The 25,765-nt window shown below is 42.4% G+C and overlaps 1 protein-coding gene across 1 annotated transcript in view; it reads right to left on the reverse strand.

Moving 5' to 3' along the window:
- Positions 1–7,035: 7,035 nt before the first annotated feature.
- Positions 7,036–25,765, reverse strand: part of LOC147337356 (TBC1 domain family member 2A-like) — a 33,158-nt gene continuing 14,428 nt past the window's right edge. The window contains exons 4-17 of the mRNA XM_086304064.1: positions 23,928–24,048; positions 23,706–23,821; positions 20,386–20,645; positions 20,034–20,303; positions 18,399–18,527; positions 18,093–18,203; positions 17,793–17,965; positions 17,504–17,615; positions 9,664–9,864; positions 9,366–9,553; positions 9,158–9,278; positions 8,888–9,073; positions 8,142–8,263; positions 7,036–7,812 (exon numbers count right to left, since the gene is read on the reverse strand). Coding sequence (XP_086160190.1) covers positions 7,611–7,812; positions 8,142–8,263; positions 8,888–9,073; positions 9,158–9,278; positions 9,366–9,553; positions 9,664–9,864; positions 17,504–17,615; positions 17,793–17,965; positions 18,093–18,203; positions 18,399–18,527; positions 20,034–20,303; positions 20,386–20,645; positions 23,706–23,821; positions 23,928–24,048 — 2,312 coding nt within the window. The 3' untranslated portion in view covers positions 7,036–7,610. The remainder of the gene's footprint in view (positions 7,813–8,141; positions 8,264–8,887; positions 9,074–9,157; positions 9,279–9,365; positions 9,554–9,663; positions 9,865–17,503; positions 17,616–17,792; positions 17,966–18,092; positions 18,204–18,398; positions 18,528–20,033; positions 20,304–20,385; positions 20,646–23,705; positions 23,822–23,927; positions 24,049–25,765) is intronic.

Consider the following 25,765-nt stretch of genomic DNA (forward strand, 5'->3'; position numbering starts at 1 on the left):
AATGTATGTGATTTTTTTTATGCATTTGAAATTTAAAATGGGTCGGTGCCGACCCTAACACGAGAGGAGGGCTAAGCTGTCATCCCTGTTGGACAACGTCTCCCACCCCATGCAGCAGACTGTGACAGCACTGAGCAGCTCCTTCAGTGGGAGACTGTGGCACCCACGGTGTGGGACGGAGAGATTTCGCAGGTCTTTCCTCCCCACTGCTGTCAGACTCCACAACAAAGACTTTAACTGAACAAACACACACATCCACACATGTGCAATAACACTAAGTGCAATAATCTTTTCTGGCATCGTTGTATTTTTACTCAGTTGTATATAGCATTCGTATTCTATTTTTATCTTATTGTATATTTTTATTCTATTTTATTCTACTGTATATAGTATATTATTTTATTCTATTCTGTACAGCTGTGTACTGTATTTATTCTTATTGTATTCTAATTTTTGCGTCATAACTTTTGCACTGTCCACTTCCTGCTGTGACAAAACAAATTTCCCACGTGTGGGACTAATAAAGGTTATCTTATCTTATCTTATCTTATCTTATCTTATCTTATCTTATCTTATTATTGTTGTTAGTACTGTTGTTGTTATGATTGATATTGTTACTGTTATGATCAGTTTTATTATTATTATTATCATTATTAATTTTTTAATACATTTGTTTATCTTTATTATTATTAGTAGTAATGTTGTTGTTTATGTTGTTATTGTTATTATTATTACTGGTATTTTTGACATTATTATTATTATTTTGTTGTTATTGTCATTATTAGTAGAAGTAGTATTAGTTATATCATTTTTATATCAGCCTGGAGTGAACAACATGAAAGCATGGATCCATCCTCCCTCACATTCACAATTCAGGCTGCTGGTGTAATCGTGCGGGGGATATTTTCTTGGTACACTTTGGGACCTTTAAATGCTACAGTCTGAGTATTGTTATGACCACAGTGTACCCTCTTCTGATGGCTGAAAGTAAAAGGGGGTCCAGTACCGGTTCCGGTACCAGGCCTACTGACAATTTAACATAATGTAAAATGGTAACATCGTAAACAGAATGTTACCATTTAACATAATGTAAATGGTAACATTGTAAACATAATGTTACCATTTAACATAATGTAAAATGGTAACATTGTAAACAGAATGTTACCATTTAACACAATGTAAAATGGTAACATTGTAAACAGAATGTTACCATTTAACACAATGTAAAATGGTAACATTGTAAACAGAATGTTACCATTTAACATAATGTGAAATGGTAACATTGTAAACAGAATGTTACCATTTAACACAATGTAAAATGGTAACATTGTAAACAGAATGTTACCATTTAACATAATGTGAAATGGTAACATTGTAAACAGAATGTTACCATTTAACATAATGTGACATGGTAACATTGTAAACAGAATGTTACCATTTAACACAATGTAAAATGGTAACATTGTAAACAGAATGTTACCATTTAACATAATGTGAAATGGTAACATTGTAAACAGAATGTTGCCATTTAGTTCAGTTCAGTTCAGTTCAGTTCATTTTTATTTCAAACATTTCAAACATGTGCCTTCACAATCATTACAAAATATCATTCCATTATTTGTTTGAAAAGGAGTAGGCTGAAGTATTTACTTATTTGTCCCTACCCCCTCAAGTTTTACCTCTCATTCATTTAATTTTTTTTTTGTCTTAAATTAAACAAACAACATATGAAACATATAAACATATGAAGTAAAACAAAACATAACATAATTTAACATTATGTTAAATATAACTAACGGATTTACTTTACCAAATGCCGTATTGGTCTATTTGATTCACCTTTGTTTTTATTGTTTATTTTATTTTCACTTGCTACACATAGGACAGACATGACTGGGGGAAAGAAAGGGGAGAAAGAAAGAGGGAAAGAAAAACAGCAGGGAAGAGGAATGGTGATAAAGGGCAAAAAACAAAAACCAACAAAACAAACAGACAAAAAATATATATATCAGTCACTTCAACTCAAAGAAGTCCAGACGCTTTTCTTTCCAAGCTCCTTTGACTGACTGTTAGGACAACTTATTTATTGCAAGCATGCAGTACAAGAATAACTCGATGTTTCTGACTTTGCATTACGAATTGTTTACCCACTGACAAACATTTCAAATGAAATTAAATTAAAAAACAATTTGTGGTAACCTGATTTTAATTCAAAAAGAATCATTAACAACACTTCTTGTAATGGTGTCAAAATCAGCCCAACTTTTACTTTCAAATGCAAAAAGTAAAAGAAAATGAGCCAACATACTGGACACATATAATTGTCAATATAATTGTTTATAAACAATTATACTGTCATCATTGTTACAGATATGGAAACTTTATTAACAATTTGTCCAAGTAAAAAAATGCCCTGCTAATTGTTGGGGTTTTCTCTCCTCTAGCCCTTTCCTTTAAGCTCTTCTTTACATCCCCCCACCCCCACCTTTTCTTTTTTCTTAATAATATAACAATAAAAACAATTGGCTGCATTTTAAATGTGTCAGATCAATGTCTTTATTCAAGAATACAAGAAATGGTAATAGCAGCATGTGTGTTTGTGTGTGTGCATAATATGCATACTTTACTTGTTGGATCCAAATCCCACAAGGAATCAAATAAAACAAGAAGACAAACAAAAACAAAACAAAAATATATTTCTCTCCCTTCCCAGGTCAGGTTCACAAAAGCATTGCAGCTCTTTATTCCTCTTGTACAGCTCCAGAGTCTGTCAGCCAAAAAGAAACTACTGAGGTTCCAACACCCAGTATTTCTGTAAACACAGATGAAAATGAACAGTCATCCACATCTAAAAGATTTGTAGATTCGAGGGACCGGTATAATACATCTAGTACATCTTTGTTTAAACCTCAGAACACAAAAAGGGAACAAACCATTGTTTCTGTAAATACACAGGAACAGTCACCCACCTCAAAAAGATTAGTATATTCAAGGGACCAGTGTATCTACTCTGGTCAAAAGAATCCATGCTTCGTACTGATGTCCACAATTCTTTTTTATTCCTCTCACAATCATGGAGCACCGTGAAAACTAGAAACGAGTAAAATAATATCAATAGCACATATGACATCCATCTCAGCCACTTATTTCTTTTCACAAGGTGCACAAGTGCTTAACAAATAACAGCATAATGTTTTTACCGTGTACGCCTTGTAAAACCAGTAGTAGAAAAGTTGTAGGTTCGTGCTCTTGTGGGGGAGACGTATGTTATCCACCACCTCGATAGCTAGCCGAGAGTTCGAGGGTCACTAGAGCCGCCGAGAACGCATGAACTACTTACGGTAGGACGTTTTGCCAAAGTAAGACGTTTTGTCAGAACACCGAGTCCTCAGGAGGATGCAGCCCATGAATTTGGACACGATCTCAGATGCACTTCTGGTGTTGTCATGGCAACCCACACAAACATTTCAGCGTCAGCTACAATGAGGCGGAGCCCTTACTGAAACACTGAGCTCAGGTAGAGTGAAAGACAACATTTTTCCGCATCCAAAACAGCAGCGCTGTTCCTGTGACCTCTAGTAAAGCCTCTACTTGGGAAAAGGGAGTCTTTCATCAAAGCATCCTGCAGAAGTTGAATAAAAATATGCAAATGTTTAAATGATGCAACTTAATGAAGGCTGACAGCAGTTGTACTATTTTACATTGCAGCGAACAGGGGTGACCATTATTTTCAACGTTTTTCCAGCATTTTTCACATTGAAAGTGAAATAATATAAATAATGTCTCAATTAAATTGCGTTAATATTTAAAAATACAAAAACTACAGCTTTGTTCACAAGCCAATAAAAATGTACTTGGGCCAGTGGTAAATGAAAATAACACTTATTCAGCACCTGGTTGTTGCGGCTGCATCAGGACACCAGATGTTCAGCCTCCATCCTGTAGGCAGACTTATCCCCGTCTGAGAGGAGTCCAATAATGGTGGTGTCATCTGCAAGCTTAATTAATTTGACAGACTGGTGGTTGGAGGTGCGGCAGTTGGTGTACAGGGAGAAGGGCATAGAAGAAAGAACACAGCCCTGAGGGGAACTCGTGCTGATGGTCCGGGAGTCCAAGACATTCTTCCCCAGCCTCACTGGTTGCTTCCTGTCCGTCAGGAAGTCAGTGATCCACCGGCAGATGGGATCAGGCACATTCATCTGGGAAAGCAATCCTTGAAGAAGGTCTGAAAGGATGGTGTTGAAGGTAGAGCTGAAGTCCACAAACAGGATCCTAGCATAGATTCTGCAGGACAAAGTGTAGGGCCATGTTGATGGCATCGTCTACAGACCTGTTGGCTCTGTATGCAAACTGCAGGGGGTCCAGGAGGGGGGCCGTGAGGGTCTTAAGATAGGAGAGAACCAGGCGCTCAAAAGACTTCCTGACCAGATGTCAGAGCCACAGATCTGTAGTCTTTTCGTCCAGTGATCTTTGGCTTCTTGAAAGCTATATATGATATAAAAATTATATAAAAACTGTTAATCAGCAAAAGAAATGATATCATAGTTCTTATAAAGAAAGCCTCTATCAATCAAACACCAGCAGTGTAGCAATGTTGTTCACTTACACTGTATATAAAACACTGATTTTGGCTACATCCAGTTTTTACTGTATTAAAAACATTTTTTACCATGAAGAGTAAAGTGTTTGGCATTTTTGTCATTGTTATTGAGCTCAGAGATCAGGCCCAGCCCAGTATCTACCTGGTTATGAGCAAGGAGCTGGAGGTGATAACTCAACAATAACCAGGCCATGCATGCATGGATGGATCAGTTTGTAGGCTGTGTGTGGTCAGCAGCAGGCTGCTGGGTGTGGACCAAGAGGGAAAGCCCAGCATGTGAAACCCATCAGCAGAAGGCCAGAACAAAGGTGCACAGACAAACGCAGCCCAGACACTCAGGCAGGACGAGTAAAATAAATGGCAGCAAACACAGTATGATGTGGTAAAATGTGCTTTCTTTCACAAACAGATAGCACAAACAAGAATCACAAGAATCTCCTTTGTGGTTCTTGTTTTTCTTTTGAGTACATTAATAAAAAGTTGAAATAAAGTGGCAATAAAATTCATGCACTGAAGACCACACGAAACCCTAATTCACCCTACTACCTGTTGCCTTCACATTCCATTTGCATCCCTTGTCCACAGAATCAAAAATGACCCTTCTTCACTAAAGATCGAACATAAAGCAATTGCATTTTAAATGGAAGCCCATTTTGCATTAAGAAACACTATCAGCAATCAGAAATTGTGTATATCAGAGTTCTCTGTTTTTACTGTCCTGAAAACTGCATTAATTCAGTGGATGCGGTTAGGTTCAAAACAACGTAATATAAGAGGGCAACCAATTCAATCTAAGAGGGATCCAATTTTTATCCATTCATGTACCAGCTACTGGCTTTTTGCTGTTATGTTCTCATATCGCGTGAGAGTTTATTTGCCAGGTGTCAGAAGTCTAATAATAAAGCTCCGGCACAACGTGGTCGAAGTTACCCGCATATCGGATCGCATCATGTCAGTGAAGATCGACGCCGACCCGACCGTCCTACGGATTATCTCCTGCTATGCACCACAGACCAACTGCCCCGACGAGGAGAAGACAGAATCCTGCGCGCCCTCGACGACCACCTGCAAACGATTAGCCCTGAGGAACACGTGGCGGTAGGCGGCGACCTAAATGGACATGTAGGCAAGGGGAGAGACGGATATCACCGATTCCATGGCGGCCAAGGATTTGGGACCAGAAACGACGAGGGTTGCCGGGTACTGGACTACGCAGAGGCCCACGATCTTGCCGTGACCAACACCTTCTTCAAAAAGAAGCCGGCACACCTCATCACGTACTCCAGCGGCGGCAGAGACACCCAAATCGACTACTGGCTAGTCCGAAGACCCCATCTCAGCCTAGTCACGAACGTAAAAGTCATACCATCAACCAATATTGGCCCTCAACATCGGCTACTTGTGATGGATCTCCGACTCAACCTTGGCCAACGACGACGAAGAACACCAACCACGACGGTGGAGAAGATCAAGTGGTGGCGCCTCCCTGAGGGATCCAATTTTTATCCATTCATGTACCAGCTACTGGCTTTTTGCTTTTATGTTCTCATATCGCGTGAGAGTTTATTTGCCAGGTGTCAGAAGTCTAATAATGAATAAAGTTCAGGATATGCTTAAAAACTCACCTCAGTATAGCCGTCATCAGAAGGAAGTGCGCTTCACTGACTCATCAACTTGTCTCAGGCTTTCCACAAAGTTTCACAGTTGACCTTAAAGTAAGATGCTGCAAGCTTACCTTGCAGTGTATTACTTTTTAAGGTCTAAAGACCTTAAAGTGCGCTATAGATTGAAGTGATTTGAACTGACAACAGGGCTAATTCAGCACTTCAAGTTAACATCAATAAAAGTTTTTAAATTTATTCTGATTTCCGTTTGTTTTCATTGCCTGTGCTATCTGTTATTTAGTTCAAATTGTGGGTAGATAATGCTGTGCTGTCATGTGACCTGTTCTCTCATGTGTGCCTTTCTCTTGTTTTGTATGTATTTCTCGTTTGTTATTTATTCCTATTTTATTCCTGCAATTGGTATGGAATTCATTTTTTTAAAAAATTGATCAGTGTTTTGAAATTAGATGTGATGAAGATGTGACCTTAATTTACAAAATCAACATCATGTTGGATTCAATGAGACATGAAACTAGTGCATGAAACAGGTCTCAGTAAATGTTCTCATAGACTGCAATACACTGCCCCCTGCTGGTCATTATAAAGTCTGCAGATGTCATTTGACATGAATGTCATATTTGTGAAACAAAATAAAGGACTCTGTAAAATAAATGAAAATCAAATATTTATATACAGAATATTTATGTACAAATGCTGAAAAAGACATTTGAACAAGATGCACACCCAGTAAAATTTAAAAAAAAGAAGAAAAGTCAGTTTTATCATGTGACTATCATGCTGTCATTTCTGCACAATGCACTTTACACCAGATCAAAATAAAACACTGTGAGGTCGTTCTAACCGGAAGCCCAGAGAGCGTCGACAATGCAGCACAATGCCCTGAAGCATCAGCATCAAAATATACTTCAAGTACCAAAAAGTACTCATTGTGCAGAATGCCCTATTTTTGAATAGCTGGACATTTTAATTACTTTATCACCAGCTGTGACTACAGGTGATAATCAACCATGTTTCATAGGGATGTGACTACATTTAGAAATGTCACGCATTTTTAGGTATAAAGCAAAAGATGCAATGAAATAAATAAGCTATCACATATTAATCCAAATGAATTCACTGAAATACATCTGCACATTTCTGCAGCCTGACTTATTACACACGTGAACACAGTACACATTTGTTTACTGCAAGTTTGTTTCAGAGATGTGATGCAGTTAAATCTGTATGCGTCTGTTTCCTTTTAGTGTTAGTAGAGATGGTGAACCTGACACAATCCTGTGTTTGGTGTGAAGGAAACCAGTTAACAGCCGGTTTAGTGAAATTCTCTTGAACACATGGAAAACTCATCGTCGTCTCGAAGTGAGCAGCTGAAGCGTCCCGTGTGATCAGAGGTCCTCGTCGTCCTCGCTCACCATGACGTCGAGCTCTTTGTCTTTCCGTACGACGCTCTCGGTGATGAACTCCTTCTGCTGCTCCTCCAGCTCACGCAGCTCCGCCTGCAGGCGCTCCAGGTGGAGCACTCGCCGGTTCCTCAGCAGCCGGCTGGGGAATGGGTTCATGTCGTTGAAGGCGATGCTGGTCAGCTTCCTACATGGACACACGCAGGTGGAAAGGACTCGATCACCAACACAGAGGAACTGGAAACTGATCAGCTTGAGTGTTTCTGTTTTATGCTGCTTGATACTTCAGGTACTGCAGTTTGAGCAGGAAATACTGGACTGACTGGACCACATGTATCCGAGAGCTGCAGATACTTAAAAATCTTTAAATCGTTGTTACTGTGATCAGGGAAATTTAAACTTCTCACAAAATTTCAGTAAAAAGGGTTTGAAGCTCAAAGATTCAACAGCTACATCCGCTACACTTCTGAGAGTGTAACAGCTCGTAGATTAAGGCGGGTGGAGGCGAGTGCGTACCTGGCATTGGAGACGGTCTTTGTGAAGAAGCGTAGGTACTGGTAGATCTCCACGCTGTCGTGAATCTTCAGGATGTCGTCCTCTTTGTATTTGAACAGAGCCAGAGTGTATCTGAAGATCACCTGCAGCACAGACACGCATTTCATAACAGGACACTCACGCCACACAATTAATTGGAAACTTTGAGGAGGTGAGTCATAAAATTACTCTTTCAGTTGTGGTGCAGTTGGGCCCTTTACTCATTACAGCTCTGATCGATTTCCAATAAGCCACTTGGTTCCTCAGTTGCCAGATAATATTAACTTACTTGGTAGTTGAGCTTTAAGTTTAAATTAAACTTTTGGGTTGGATCTACGTGGCTGAAGCTGTTGTCAGCATTTATCCCTGTGTGGTATATATTTCTGTGTCTGAACTGTGATTTTATTTCCTGAGACAAACGATGTAAAAGCTGTGCTGCATTTGTCACATTGCAGAAACAAGCCCAAAGCCATTGTCCCGCTCATCGTCTGGATTTACGCTGCTTGTGGTAGACTGTGAGGTCGTTACTAGAATTATCTGCTTTCCCACTCCTATTTCATGTCACATGACAGTTCCCCATGCTTAGTAAACAATGTCTTATTACTCCTAAAATGTAAATAAAGACATCTAAAGGTGAAAACAAAATCATTTTTGTTTCCATGGACACTACTGTGGTGCATTCAAGTGTTGTCTGCATTTCTGTCATGGTGTGTTCGGGTGTATGGTACCTTGGTACCCTCATACAGGAAGGCGTCCCACAGAGGCATCAGGATGTCGCTGGGCAGACTCTCCACAAAAACCACCAGGAACCAGTTGAAGGTGACCAGAGAGACGTCAATGTTGTGATCCTCAAAGTGAGATGCCAGGCGAGGAAGCTTCTCCGCCATGAAGTCCTTCAGCACGCGCTGGTCCGCCTGAGCACAAAGACTCACAGAGATCAGCCTCACTGATCACTAAAACAGATCACAGCAGGCAAGCAGGTGAGTGTGTCTGCTGACCTGAGAGGCCACCAGATTCTTGGTGTAGTAGTCCTGAGGCATGATGGCTTCCACCACTGCCACCAGACACCAGAAGGCATCTTCTTCACTTTGGAGGACCAGCAGAGCGAGGGCCGCTAACCTGTGGACATTGATGGAAGGTGAGGTTCTGCCTGGAAGGCGGGTCCACATAAGAACTCAGATATAAAATTTATATTTTTGTTCTGACCTGTTTAGTCCCTGGCAGTAGCCAATGGCAGGGTTATGCCAGGAGAAGGCCAGAAGGATGCGGCGGAGCTGCTGGAGGGCGGGGCTGGACGGCGAAGAGAAGTGCTGATTGGTCGTCAGGGTTCGGTGAAGGTCCAGCTGGACCTGCCTGGAGGCAGGATTAGGAGCTGTCCGACTCTTCTCACACAGCTGGAAACAGAACAGGATTACTGAGTGCTCGCCAGCATTCCCAACAGGAAGAAGGAGGAGCCACCTGTGCTCAGGTGCGGATAAAGCACTCTCTCTCTCTACAGCTGTACCTGCTGATAGCGTTGCGGGTGGCGCTCTTGGCTTGTCAAAGTTCTGGCTCGGACCAAACAGCGCCACACTCTCTGCCGATACTCCCGAGGGACGCCTTCACGCACCAGAATTTTGAGCTCAGGTGTGATGATGAAGTCATCGTTGGACCTGCCTGCAAGGTACTGAGCCCAGCGGCTCAGCAGGGGGTGCTCTAGACACTCCTACAGGGACAAACGAGATCGCCAGTTACTGAACATCGTAGCTCTTGATCAAAACTGGAAAAAGTTTCTTTGTAGGAAACTGCTTTCCGGTTTTGGACTGTCGGTCGGCTCTGAACAGGACATGATGGGCAAATAATATAAAACATAATTAATAAATAGCATTAAACATACAAAATAATGTTGATTATGACTATAAAGACTAAATCTTTAATAGGGGACATGTAACCACGGTAACTTCTGACCCCACTTCCGCCAGTCCCTTTATTGTGGCGGGAATGAACCCTGTATAAGTTCCGGGTCAATCAGCTGCATGTCCCTGCTCCTCTGGCTGCTGTTGTCCCTGTGGTTGGCGTACTTGTCAGATATCGACAAATTTTACACTACAGACCAGTTGACAGCGTGCAATAACCCGGCCGATTCATCCATCTTTACACTACCTTACAATCGACGAGGTCTTCACCTCCTGCCGGACAGGTTTCCACTGACCAGCAAGGGGCACGACCGCGTCAAAGCCAGACTGGACCAACTCCAAGAGTATCACTCACAGCCCATGATCTCAACCCACCACAAATACAAAGGGTTGTTGTTGAGCATGTGGTCCGAAACCCAGACATAGGCACCACAACTTCACTACGTCTCCGTGCTTTTTCAGGAAGGATTCCTAAGCCAAGTAGTGAAGCAGATTTTGAATCATGGCGTTCCCAAATTGATCTACTGCTTGCCGACCCCAGTTTGTCAGCTCTATACGTCGCCAGACGTATTATAGAGAGCCTGTTGTCACCTGCTGCTGATTTGGTTAAAGGTCTAAGTCCCAACACATTGCCTTCAGTCATACTAAGTGTACTTGACTCCGCTTTTGGAACAGTTCAAGATGGTGAAGAATTGTATGCTCAATACTTAAATATTCTTCAAAATCCAGGTGAACGACCATCCGCTTACCTCCAAAGATTGCAGCTAATCCTCAGCACTGTTGTAAAGCAAGGAGGACTTGCAGCTGCTGACATGAATAAACATCTGCTGAAGCAGTTTTGTCGTGGGTGTTGGGATAACACTATACTAACCAAGTTACAATTAGAACGGCAAAAGGACAACCCACCACCTTTCTCTGACTTATTGTTGTCGTTACGGACAGAAGAAGACAGACAAATTGCTAAGGAGTCACTTATGAAAAAATACATCGGTTCATCAAAACAAAAAGCCAACATCCAATCCCAAAGCACTTGTTCTTGTTGGCATTCTACAGCCAATGAAGAGCTAAAAGAAATGAAAAAACAACTCCAAACCCTCCAACAGCAAATGTCCCAACTTTTGTCCCGAAAAAGTCCAACCGAGTCAAAGTTTAAGCCATGACAAAACAAGTCCAGTCATTCTTCACCTCAGTCAAATACCAAACCCAAGCCATGGTACTGTCTTAACTGTGGAGAAGATGGCCATGTTTCTTCCACCTGCAACAACAGAGCAAACTCCAGTCTTGTTGAACAGAAAAAGAACCAATTAAGGAAAAAACAGCAAGAGTGGGACGCTAGAAATACTTCATCTTTAAAGTAGAAGGAGCTTCTGCGGTGGGACACACAGGAGCTGCGTGCACTAACAGTCCCAGAAACCACAAAAAATTTCCATTGCTGCCAAAAGGGCTTGTGGGGACCAAAAGCACAGGACAAATTCAAATCAAGGGCAACCATTTCAACTGTCTTCTTGATTCTGGCTCTCAGGTTACTACCATTCCTTATTCCTTCTATAACACCTATCTTTCAGACCATCCAATCAAACCACTGAATGATCTGTTGGAAGTAGAAGGAGCAAATGGACAAGCCGTACCTTACCCGGGATACATTGAGATTAACATGATGTTCCCAGCTGATTTTCTTGGTTCATCCATTAATGTTGATACACTTGCTCTTGTCGTGCCTGACGTCCAGCAATCACCCCCAATGATACTTGTTGGTACCAACACTCTTGACGTTGCGTACAGCAAACACTGTGATACCCTCTCTGAGCAGTCATTCCTGCCAACTGGTTCCGGTTACATTGCAGTTTATAAAATCCTCCAGTGTCGCCACGTCCAGAATTCGAATGACCAGTATGCTCCTTGAAGTCAGACCAACCACATACCATTACTGCCGGCCAAACCACTGTCCTTGAGGGATGCCTGGTCACAAGGCTATTCCAAGGTGAGAAAGCAGTTATTCTGGAACACCCCACCTCCAGTTCTCTGCCTGGTGGACTCCTAGTAAAAACCTGCCTTGTGGACTTACCTAAACATCAGCCATGTTTTCTGCCTGTTGTAGTGAGTAATGAGTCTGACCATGAAATCCACATTCCAGCTCGAGCTATTATTGCAGAAATCAGTGCCTTCCAGGAAGTCATTTCCAAAGAGCAACATATCCAGTATTCAGACCAGTCTATAGAGTCGTTACCTCCATCTCAACCACAATACAACTTTGGAGATTCCCCTTTAACTCCAGACTGGAAAGAACGCATTGTTCAAAAACTCAACAGTATTCCTGAAGTATTTGCCAAACACGATCTGGATTTCGGCAGGACCGACAAAGTTAAACACCAAATCAAATTGTCCGATCCAACTCCTTTCAAGCAAAGACCCCGACCAATTCACCCTCAAGATCTTGATGCTGTAAGGAAACACCTGCAAGAACTTCTTGACTCTGGCATTATCAGAGAATCCGACTCACCATTTGCCTCTCCAATTGTGGTTGCACGCAAAAAGAACGGGAGTGTACGTCTTTGTATTGACTACCGCAAACTCAATCTGCAAACAATCAAAGATGCTTATGCTCTGCCTAAACTGGAAGACATCTTCTCCGCACTTGTAGGATCAAAGTGGTTCACGGTGCTAGACCGCAAGTCAGGTTACTACCAAATTGAAATGGAGGAGAAGGATAAGACAAAGACTGCCTTTGTCTGCCCATTAGGATTTTGGGAATTTAATCGGATGCCACAAGGGATTACCAATGCACCAAGCACATTCCAACGGCTGATGCATGGGAGAATTAAATCTAAAAGAAGTCCTGGTTTTCATTGACGATCTCATTGTTTTTGCACCAACTCTTGAGGAACATGAAGCTCGCCTGCTGAAAGTTCTCACCAGACTCAAAGAGTTTGGCTTGAAGCTTTCACTTGAGAAATGCATGTTCTTCCAGACATCTGTGAAGTATCTGGGCCATGTAGTGTCCCAGGCTGGTGTTGAAACTGATCCGGACAAGAGTTCCACACTCACTTCTTGGCCAGTGCCAAAAAACTTGAAGGAATTAAGATCTTTCCTTGGTTTTGCTGGGTACTACAGACGTTTTGTCCAGGGATATTCGGCCATTGTCAAGCCGTTGCATGATCTCACTGCTGGTTATCCACCTTCCCAGAGGAAACTGAGACGAACTGCAAAGCCAGAGAATTACCTCAACCCCAAAGAGCCATTTGGAGGACGATGGGCGCAAATGTGTCAACAAGCTTTTGAGTCCATTATTGACAAACTTACTTCTGCGCCAGTTCTGGCATTTGCTGATCCCCGGAAACCATACACACTCCACACTGATGCCAGTGCCACAGGTCTTGGTGCGGTGCTGTATCAAGAGCAGGATGGAAAAAACAGAGTCGTAGCATATGCCAGCAGAGGTCTTTCCCGGAGTGAGTCAAAGTATCCCGCCCACAAATTGGAGTTTCTTGCTTTGAAATGGGCGGTGACTGAAAAATTCCACGACTATCTTTATGGTGCTCAGTTTACAGTTGTGACAGACAGCAACCCATTAACATACCTCTTATCATCAGCAAAACTTGATGCTACCGGTTACAGATGGCTTTCAGCTTTGTCCACTTTCACCTTCAAATTAATCTACAGAGCAGGAAAGCAGAACTCGGATGCTGATGGTTTGTCTCGCCGACCTCATGGTGAACTGTCTGATGATCCTCTGTCACAGAAAGAACGTGAGCGAATCTGGAGATCTGCATGGCGACATCTCAATGAACCAGATCATGTCTCTATTGACCAGCATACCATCAAAGCAGTTTGTGACTGTCATCTGGTGTACAGTTCAAGCACTGATCCTGATCTTGCTCTGGTGTTATCCATGTCTGTCAATGTCAACAGTCTGCCTGACAGTTTCACGGACGACATCCAGTTCACCTCCATGGTACTCCCCCAAATCTCAACAGCTGACCTTGCAGCCAAACAACGCCTTGACCCTGTCATCCGGCATGTCATAGCTCAGGATGAGCAAGGAGAGTCACCACCACCATTCCTGAGGGAAGAACTTCCCGATCTACCTCTATTACTGCGAGAAGTAAATAAACTGGAGCTCCATAACACCCTTCTCGTCAGGAAGAGACAAGTGGGAAGTGACTTCACATACCAGCTAGTGCTACCCGAGGAATATCGACCAGTTGTACTACACCACCTACATGATCAAATGGGTCACATGGGAATTGACAGAACGCTGGACTTGGTCCGTTCCCGGTTTTATTGGCCTAAGATGACGAGTGATGTGGTCAATAAAATAAGACACTGTGAAAGATGCGTGAGATGCAAATCTCTATCTGAACGAGCCGCACCTCTCATCCCATGGAACTGGTGTGTGTGGATTTTCTCTCTGTGGAACCAGATCGTGGAGTCAAAGACATACTTGTCATAACTGACCATTTCACAAAATATGCCATTGCTGTGCCAACACCAAACCAGAAAGCCAGGACTGTTGCCAAATGTTTATGGGACAACTTTCTTGTGCATTATGGTATCCCAGAACGCTTGCACAGTGACCAAGGCCCTGACTTTGAATCCAGAATCATCCGAGAGCTTTGTGAAATGGCTGGGATCCACAAAATAAGAACCACTCCATACCATCCCAAGAAGCAATCCTGTTGAACGGTTTAACCGAACATTACTGGATATGCTAGGAACACTCACAGCTCAACAGAAATCCCATTGGAAAGATTTCGTAAAACCCCTGGTGCATGCATACAATTGCACAAGAAATGATGTTACAGGTTTCTCACCATATGAGCTTATGTTTGGCCGCCAACCTCGCTTACCGGTGGACTTGGCCTTTGGACTACCCCTTGCCAAAGAAGGATCAACATCCCACAGACAATATGTGGAAAAACTAAAGTCCCACCTAGAAGAAAGTTACAAGCTGGCCATCGAAAACTCTGAAAAGGTGATGAAACGTAACAAAAACAGATTTGATAAAAATGCCACTGCATCACAGCTGAATGTTGGAGACAGAGTTCTTGTGAGGAACGTGCGGCTAAGAGGCAAACACAAGCTTGCAGATAAATGGGAGTCATCTGTGTACATTGTAGTGAAGAAAGCCGGCACTCTTCCTGTGTATACAGTTCGACCCGAAGGCCAAGACAAGCCCCTGAGAACTTTACATCGAGACCTCCTATTGCCCTGTGGGTATTTACCACCTTCTGAAAAGGAAAGGCTTACTAAGCAGAAGAGAAAAATGCTTGTCTTACCCGTGTCTCCTGTACGTGCTGATGATGCTGATGACAATGACGAAGAGGAACTCGTCTCATACCTACCTGTTCCTTTCTCTGCTGAACCGGTCACCTTCACAACAACCATTGACTTACCCAATACTCCGCAACCTGTTCCACTTATCAACCAGCCAGATGTCCCCGTAGTATTGGCTACAGAGTAAGAGAATGCTATTCTCCCAGAGGAACCTGTACCTGTTGAAGAGGAACAAGTTATTGCTAACGGAACCTTGGAAGCTGGCTTTGAGCCAGTTGATCTTGCAGAAACTTCTCACGATGAAGAAAGTCTGTCTTCTGATTCGGAAGCATCCAGAGGTAACTTGTCACAACACTCACCTACTGAATCAGAGCCTCTCAGTCCTGAGGCAGAACCACTCTTGAGGCATTCAACCCGCGCCAGGAATCCTCCTGATCGGCTGCAATACATCAAGCCTGGTAAGCTTCTGTTAAAGAGCGTTCAGACCTTTCTGCATGGGTTAAGTTCTGTCTTCTCCTTCGCTCTTCAAGACGATGAAGAAGAGGAGACGATGCCTTCACACCTCAGCCAACCAGTCATTCGGTGCCAGCCTAGTCCATGTACGAGGACGTCCATGAGATTGGGGGGGAGAGTGTAACCACGGTAACTTCTGACCCCACTTCCGCCAGTCCCTTAATTGTGGCGGGAATGAACCCTGTATAAGTTCCGGGTCAATCAGCTGCATGTCCCTGCTCCTCTGGCTGCTGTTGTCCCTGTGGTTGGCGTACTTGTCAGATATCGACAAATTTTACACTACAGACCAGTTGACAGCGTGCAATAACCCGGCCGATTCATTCATCTTTACACTACCTCACAATCGACTCAACGTTGAGTTATTTGTTTGTTTTGTCACAATTAATGAAAATGCGGAGCCGCGATCGCACATCCTAAAACGCCGGTAAGCTAATGCTAGGCTAGCGACAGTAAGTGCAATTACTAGTTTTATTTATTGAATATTGTTGTTTTTGTTTATTCCATTATGGCCGAATGTTGACTTAACGTATCTAGAGTTGAACGAGTGATTTGATTTTTGTAGTTTTGTCCGTTTTGGATGTTTTTTGTTACTTTTCTGATGAAATGCCAAAGCGGCCTATGAGATTTTGCATTGAGGTAAATTCCATTTAGATTATTGAATCTGTTGCGCAACACCTGTGATTAAATGAGTTTTGTAAATATATTTGATTAACTTTGGATAATGTTTATTAGCTTTATGGCTGATATACTTTGATGGGACCCATGAGAATGTTTTTCTATAATAGTATTTTGAATGAAATTCATTATAAGAGATGATGGTTTGTTGATTGTTGTGTGGAACATGGCATTAATTACTTGTCTTTGTTATTTATGGATATATGTATTTATTTTGTCACAGCAGTAGAATGCTGTTTCATTTTCTTCTGTGAATGATAATTTATGTTTTTGACCTTGTTTAGGTCAGGTTTTTTTTTTTTTTTTCTCCCGCGATCAGCCCTGATCAGCGCAAGATGGCGAGCCACCCGACCACCGCTACGTTGCGGTAGGAATTGTGAACCTATGGACTGAATCACTGAATCAAACTGTTGACACATGACCTATCACAGGTCCATGGAACTAAAATAAATCACATACTGGACTACACCTCATTCAACCTCCTTTTGGAACCTAATAAGCTGTTTTGTATTGTCAACATTATTTTTGGTTGTGATATATATGCATATTCTTTTTTTTTTTTTTGTACATCCGTCTATACATTTCTCATAACAAACATTATATATATATATATATATATATATATATATATATATATATATATATATATATATATATATATATATATTTTTTGAGCTCAACTTTGATTTCCTGTGTTTTATTCACACCCCCTCAGGCTCCACAGTCGAACCTTATTCTGATAGCTCATTGTCTATGAGGCTGCAGTCAGGCGCCCTGGTCCTTTAACCGCATTACAGACAGGTGGAGACAGATGATTGGCTCTGGCAACCCCCTTAAAGGGAGCAGCTGAAAGAAGGTTTGGGCTGATTTATTTATTTTTTAGCCCTGATTAGTGACAGCAGGCCCTGCTAGCCTGCTGGGGGGGTGTCGCACTGAGTTTATTTAACCTCCCCCGGATGAGCGGCTGTAAGCTTTGATTTCTCGGACCTGGTGCAGCAGGTTGTGGGAGCGAATCTCCAGTGCCTGGATCTTTGCCAACAGCTTCATGTCCTCTACCTCGTAGTCTGGGATGATCTTAAAGCCGTACTCATCATGATCCCTGAGGACACAGCAGATGTTTAACACATTCATCAGGTCTGGAGTAAACAGTGAAAAATTTGATCTATTTAGAGTTTCTTCTTCTGAGTTTTTAATTGTCATGTCAAGTGACTCTTGAATGAGAAAGAAGCAGGTTGTGTCTGTTATTTTGTCTACCCTGCTGTTCAGGTGCTCGTACCTGTGCACACTGAGCTTCGTGACTCTCTTCAGCTCTCCCTTCAGAGCGTCCTCGATCATTTTCTGCACGGCCTCCCGCTGGGCCGGATGCAGAGATTTGATCTCCTGCAGCCTCCGCAGGACTCCCAGGTAACGGCTCTCCACCTGACAGTTAGTGGCCTCCAGGAAAGCACACTGCAGCCAATCAGAGGGCAGGAAAAGGCATTAATCAGTGTGCTGTAGGCTGTGGGCTGTAGCTGGCCCATAGCAGCTCTGTGTGGTGGTGGAGTGTTTAAATGAACAGAAATGGCATCAGACCGACCTTCACCATCAGGGTTTTCTCCTGCTCTGAGCTTTTCCTCCACAGTTTGGTCAGCTGGTAGATCTCAGAGTTCAGAAACTTGTTCTGAGTCTTATATGCCTCGATGTCATCCTGCAGACACAAACACAGACAACCTGGGAGGTTTAAGAGGTTTTAGACTCAGTAACGTAATATCGGCTGTTTCTTTACTGTTGATAGCTTCAGCTCATTTTGGAAGGTTTTTAAACTTTCTTTAAAACACAATCACTTACACTCTGTACCTTCAAGTAAAACTGTAATTCGCTGTAAGTTATCACTGTGCTTCACCTTGAGGTTGTTGTTCTCCTGCCGAAGCTGTCTGAGAGTCTGAGAGTTGATGCGGCCAGCAGAGGACGAGTCGGGGCGCCGCGGTTCTGACAGACACGCTGTCACCTGATCGGACAGCTTTATGATCACCTGACAGGAAACAGTCGCACAGTGAGTACAGCTGCAGATAGACTTCATGTTTTACTGTCACACAAAGCTCACAGGAAGCAAGAAAAAGTAAATGAGTACATTTACTCAAGTAGAAGTGCTTGTAACTCTAAGCACTTTCTATTTGTCTGCCAGCTGCAGGCGGTGATTCAACAACACAAAACTAGAATAAAGAATCGTTCAACTTCATTTCAGCCGTTCTCATGTTGCGTGGGTGCGTCCTGTTTTGGTTCAGGCAGGAAGAAGAAGCTGAGTCACAGAGCCAGTTACTGCCTAGATACGATACGTGACCACTGGGTGGAGCAGTTGATTGAGCTATATGGTCATAATGCACGCCACACATAAAACAGAATTAAAATGAAACCCTGACAGAGTCAAATATGCAGCCCGGAGGCCGGATTAGGCCCACCAAAGGTCCCAGTGCAGTCTTGGGTGGCTTTGAATGAAGTGAAAATTTAAAAGTTCAGATATCTGGAAAATAAAATCATCTCCTACTCGCGGTGTGAGAAAGCCAGCACAGGAGCAGAAGACTGCTCCTGTGCTTGAATGATAACGAAATGCTATTTAAACCTGCGACAGCAGAAAACTGAGTGAAGTTGTCTGTTTTAGACTTCGTAAGCAGCTCGCAGCATATTAAACATGAACCTTTTCAGAATGTGTTTGGACTTAAAAAGACATAATTTCTTTCTAAATATTTGTCTTGGATTCAGAAATCTGCAGTAAACTAATTTCACGAATTTGAGATCAAACTGCAGTGTATGTGGCACTCAAACTGACACAGCTGATCATTTTAAATAACTGAAACAACTCATGATTATGAAGGACGAGCTACCTAAAGAACCCTACTCTCAGCACGTTTTTTTTTTATTTTTTTTATCGTCAGTCATAACTCCTGCAGCCTCCTCTCTCCTCCTGATGAATTTTAGGAATTGAGATGTTTCAGTGTGGCGTACAACAATTCAAATCCAGGTCAAAGGTAGGCGGACGGTCCAAATAAGGAGGCACAAACTTGAAGAATCAGAAAATATTAAAAAAAAAAAAAAAAAACACCTCCTGAAGAGACCTAAGTAACATCACAGAACACCAACCTGCCAACCGCTCTTTAAAAGTGAAGACACGGAGCTCGCTCAATGAGCATTTTGCTCTGTGATCTTCCTTAAACGTTCCCCTTTTTTGTTCTTTTGGCTACAATTCTCAGTTTTCCAACGAATCACATGGCACATCCATCATCTGGGCTGGTCATTTAGGTGAAGCGTTGAATGCACAGGAGAGGCCCTCTGTCTGATCTAATCAACATCCACCCACATTCGGTTTGTTTTGTGCTTTTTTTTTTTTTTTTTTTTTTTTTTTTTTTCCTGAGCCAGCAGCAGCTCCAGGAGCAGCTCCAGATCTCAGAGAAACTTTCAGTCATGGAAACAAACGTGCACAGTTTATTTTAACGTGACCAACCAGAGGTCAGTCTGACAGCAACCTCTGGTTTGTCCTCACCTCCTGTTTGGCGTTGTTCTTCTCCTTCAGCATCCTGTTGTTGTGCTGCAGCTCGGCGACCTGCATGGCCTTCTCAGCCAGACTCTTCTTCACCACCTCCACCTCCATCTTGGCCTCGTCGAGCCGCCCCCGGAGGTCGGCCGCCTGCCGCTCGCGGTGTCGGAGCAGCTCCAGACGTTCCTGCTCATCCTCCTCTGCCAAAAACTCGGCACAGGTTCGCTTCTCCAGCTGAGAAGCCTCCAGCGCTTTGTGGAGGATCCACACCAGCTCCTGCAGGAGGCGCTGTGTTTGTCACTTTTTTCAGTGGCAGCAGAGATCAATAAAACTTTATGATTACTGAACGACTGATCACCTTCTGAGCTTTGACCTCCTCCATCAGCATCTCTTTTTCCTGCTGCAAGCGGCCTATCCGGTCTGAGGACTGAGACGCCATGTCTCTGCGGCGGACAGGCAAGGTGGACGCGCTGCGAGCCTTCACCCTGCGGCTGCAACTCTCAAACAGTGATGGTGACTCCCTGCCATCTGTAGGGGGCGCCTGATCAGCGGCATTGAGCAATGGTAGGGGAGGGGAGAGGCTCGGGGATTCAGAGGGAGTGCTGAGGGTTGGAGAAGCTGAGAAGTGACAGAGAAGGATTAAAAGAAGTCACACGCCTGGATGCTGAAGCGGGTAAACTTCTTCACAAATAAAATTTTTATCATTAGAGAAAAAATTACCAATAATCATCCTACAGATGTAATATTATCTACAGCTACTTTTAGTACCATTGATGTTAAGTTAGACTCTTTTTCTCCAATTGATCTTTCTGAGTTAACTTCAATAATTAGTTCCTCCAAACCATCAATGTGTCTTTTAGACCCGATTCCTACAAAACTGCTCAAAGAAGTCCTGCCATTTATTAATTATTCAGTCTTAAATATGATCAACCTATCTCTAATAATCGGCTGTGTACCACAGGCCTTCAAGCTAGCTGTAGTTAAACCTTTACTCAAAAAGCCATCTCTAGACCCAGCAGTCTTAGCTAATTATAGGGCAATCTCCAACCTTCCTTTCATATCAAACATCCTTGAAAGAGTAGTTGTCAAACAGCTAACCGATCATCTGCAGAGGAATGGTTTATTTGAAGAGTTTCAGTCAGGTTTCAGAGTTCATCACAGCGCAGAAACAGCTTTAGTGAAGGTTACAAATGATCTTCTTATGGCCTCTGACAGTGAACTCATCTCTGTGCTTGTCCTGCTAGACCTTAGTGCCACAGGGTTCAGTGCTAGGACCAATTCTGTTTACATTATACATGCTTCCCTTAGGCAGTATCATTAGAAGACATAGCATACATTTTCACTGCTATGCAGATGACACCCAGCTCTATCTATCCATGAAGCCAGATAACACACACCAATTAGTTAAACTGCAGGAATGTCTTAAAGACATAAAGACCTGGTTGGCCGCTAACTTTCTGCTTCTTAATTCAGATAAAACTGAGGTTATTGTACTCGGCCCTGAAAATCTTAGAAATATGGTATCTAACCAGATTCTTACTCTGGATGGCATTACCTTGGCCTCCAGTAACGCTGTGAGGAACCTTGGTGTGATTTTTGACCAGGACATGTCCTTCAACGCACATATTAAACAAATATGTAAGACTGCATTCTTCCATTTGCGCAACATCTCTAACGTTAGAAATATCCTGTCTCAGAGTGACGCTGAAAAACTAGTTATTACTTCCAGGCTGGACTACTGCAATTCATTATTATCAGGAAGTCCTAAAAACTCACTGAAAAGCCTTCAGCTGATCCAAAATGCTGCAGTAAGAGTCCTGACAGGGACTAGAAAGAGAGAGCATATTTCTCCTGTTTTGGCTTCCCTTCATTGGCTTCCTGTTAAATCCAGAATTGAATTCAAAATCCTGCTCCTCACATACAAGGTCTTAAATAATCAGGCCCCATCTTATCTTAATGACCTTGTAGTACCATATCACCCTATTAGAGGACTTCGCTCTCGCTCTGCAGGCTTACTTGTTGTTCCTAGAGTATTTAAAAGTAGAATGGGAGGGAGAGCCTTCAGTTTTCAGGCCCCTCTTCTGTGGAACCAGCTTCCAGTTTGGATTCGGGAGACAGACACTATCTCTACTTTTAAGATTAAGCTTAAAACTTTCCTTTTTGCTAAAGCATATAGTTAGGGCTGGACCAGGTGACCCTGAATCCTCCCTTAGTTATGCTGCAATAGACGTAGGCTGCCGGGGATTCCCATGATGCATTGAGTTTTTCCTTTCCAGTCACCTTTCTCACTCACTATGTATTAACAGACCTCTCTGCATTGAGTCATCCGTTATTAACCTCTGTCTCTCTTCCACAGCATGTCTTTTATTCAGTCTTCCTTCTCTCACCCCAACTGGTCGCAGCAGATGGCCCCGCCCCTCCCTGAGCCTGGTTCTGCCGGAGGTTTCTTCTTGTTAGAAGGGAGTTTTTCCTTCCCACTGTCGCAAAAGTGCTTGCTCATAGGGGGTCATATGATTGTTGGGTTTTTCTCTGTATCTATGAAGCGCCTTGAGGCGACTTTTGTTGTGATTTGGCGCTATATAAATAAAATTGAATTGTAAAGAAACTGATGGTGGTAATTTACAGGACAAACACAGACTAACAAGCTCTTAATAAAAACCCGAGGACTGAAGCGGACCATGGCCCAAATCAGGTACAAAATACTCAGTACAGGTGAGTCACAGTTCAGGCTGATGTTTATGTGTTTAGTCTGAAGTCAAAATGAAAAAGTCCCAGTTCAAGTCCAATTTAAAGTCACAGGTAACTATAGATGCATCTTCTTCCTTCCACATCTGATGGGCACTGCAGGCCTCAACTTTATTTCTATATAACCCCAAATCACAAAAATGCTGCCTTATTATCTCAAAGTAAAGGCCTTACAGTATTAGAGAGACTTCAGTGATTACATGATCCTCCATGTGGAGCACTTTATGACAGAAGATGCCTTCAACAGAAGCAGGATTAGAGTGGGGCAGCAATCTGTCTCGACCAAATATGGGTGGAAACATTCATAACATGGTTTGGTTCACTGTCACCTGTCACCTACACAACACTAACTACAAGGTTTATTAAAAAGAGAAATCTAATAGGAAAAGTAGAGAGTGTTCCTGAATCCAAACTGGGGAGCTCGTCTGTTATATTCTGCAGAATTTCAAACAGCTGAAGGCTTTTCAACGAGCTTTAAGAACAACCTGACAATGAATTCCAACAGTCCAGCCTAGAAGTAGGAAATCTGTGAACTAATATTTCAGCATCACTTTGAGGCCATGTTCTTAATTTTGTTGATGTTGCATATATGAAACAAAAAAGGCCTACATATTTGTCTAATGTGCGCACTGACGGACATAAGTGACTCCGAGACTCCTCACAGGGCTGCTGGAGGCAAAGGTAACACCATTCAGAATAAGGATCTGGTTGGACACCAAGTTTCTGAGGTTTTTAGGGCCGCGTACAATAAAAAACTTCAGTTTGTGTGAATTTAAAAGGAGAAAATTTAACATCATTCAAGTCTTTAAGTTATGACTGTAGTTTAACTGATTTGCGTCATGTGGTTTCATAGATGAATAAAAATGGTATTACTGGTGTACTCTAAGCTCTAGCTAGTTACTGTAGTACTGCTGTAGTACTGTATATACATACTGGGGGTGTTGACTGTGTCGGCAATGTTCGGGGGAATCCAGGGAGGAGCTTCTACATGAAACACGCTCTGACTCCAGTCCTGGGATGACCTCTTACGCAGACAGTGGACTGAGTTTCTGTACTCAGAAAGAAGAAACATGAAGACCAACAACAAAACAAGTGGAAGACATCAGACTGTCTGAGCCGTTTAAATGTCTCAGATTTGTGGCCGAGGGGACTCACTGGATCTCGATGAGCGGATGCTTGAGCGACACGTTGGCGAGGGGAATTCGCGTCATCGGCACACTGGCGGCCCCCTCCCCGACCAGACCGATGGGGCTCTTCAACACTGGCAGGAAGTCATCTGCACAAACACACACAGACATTCAACACCTCAGACACACACGCAAAGCCTGTGTGTTTTCTTCTAGCTGCTTATTTTCAATGAATGTGTGTTTGATGTTTAAATACTTTTTATTTGACCTTTACTTATACACTCTCTTATATAGTCTCATTAAGACTCGGTGTCTCATTTACAAGAGTGACCTGTGTCAGACAAACATTAAAATCGCAGCAATAGAAGAAACAATAGAATAGCTAAAATTGTCTAACGTTTACACATTCATGTCAAAAACAGGAACAAGTTCCCAGGGATGATTTCACAAAGTCATTTGTACGTCTTTTAAAGTCTACAAGTGACATCAGCTGATGTCATATCGTGTATCCCACAAAGATGGGGCAGAAAAAGAGGAATGCCTTCTTTCTGAGTTCTGTATGAACTGATGGTGACTGTAATAAAATCCTGAGACTGCAGACTATGACTAAACTGTTTGCATGATGTGTACTCTGATAAATAAGAAGGGAGTAAACCATACATAGATTTACAGATAAAATTATACCAATGAACCATCCTGCATATGGCCAGTGAGAGCCAGTCAACCAGAGAATATAAGTACAGTGGCGTGCCAAAGGTTTACAGCTGCTTGTAAATCTTAGTGCCCTGTGATAAACAGTCCATGAAATGGAGAGAAAGAGCAGAGGCATTCATCTAAATTTTATCGCTGTAATCCAGGAGGGGTTAACAGGTGGTAACAACGAGCCTTTTCCTTGCTGTGAAAGAGAAACACGATTGATTTTTGGAAAAAGAAGCCCAACTTCAGCCTCAGTTTCAGTAATTTTCACATAAACTAGTTTTTTTTCCTGCATTCAAAAGCAGTCTGAGCTGACACAGCTGTGACTGTATAAATTCAAAACACAATAAATAATTGTATCATCTGTGTAAAAATTAACCGAAGCATTAAGATTTTGTCCACAGCCATTAACATAAATAGTAAATAGTGCAGGCCCCACTACATAACCCTGGGGCACTCTCTGGAAGAGAGGCCACTGAGCTACATGCACTGCTGATGGTCAGAAAAGTCATTAGTAATACACCAAACTGCTTGGTCTGAAAGGCCTACGACCAGTAGCCTCTGGCATAAAATGCCATGGTCAATAGTGCTAAAGGCTTTTGAAAAACCAATAAAAAGAGCAGCGCAGTAGTTCTTTGAAGGCTTTCAAGGCTCAATAAACATCATTAAGAACTTTTAAGAAAGCAGTTTCATAGCATTGCAATTTCCTAAAGCCAGACAGAGAAGGAGATAAAGAAAAACTACTATAATCCAAGAAACTCTAAGTTGATTATTTACCAGACTAAGATCCAGAGTTTGGAAACTGGTCTGTACTGTAGTTATTGACCATTGAAGAATCACCAGTTTTCAGTAGGGGAGTAAAAAAAAAGGCACACTTCCAAATCTCTGGTAAAGGGTTCTGTTGTATGGAAAGATCAAAACACATCAACACTGGCTCAGCTATGACTCTTGCGTCCAGGCAAAAAAAGAAAGGTGACAGGAATATAAAGATGTTCACTCTTTTTAAAACTGTTGAAAAAAAGCTCAGGCTAATTGCTTTACGAGTCTGAACCTTAGCACACTTCACTGACGGGTCTTAAATTGTTTAATTATTACACTGAACAAAAATATAAACGCAACACTTTTGTTGCTCCCATTTTTCATGAGCTGAACTTAAAGATCCGAAACATT

The sequence above is a fragment of the Aulonocara sp. 'chitande type north' Nkhata Bay genome, linkage group LG2 (assembly GCF_057382095.1).
Source record: "Aulonocara sp. 'chitande type north' Nkhata Bay isolate Kocher_YH1m ecotype deep benthic linkage group LG2, A_spYH_male_GT1.1, whole genome shotgun sequence".
Classification (NCBI taxonomy): Eukaryota; Metazoa; Chordata; class Actinopteri; order Cichliformes; family Cichlidae; genus Aulonocara; species Aulonocara sp. 'chitande type north' Nkhata Bay.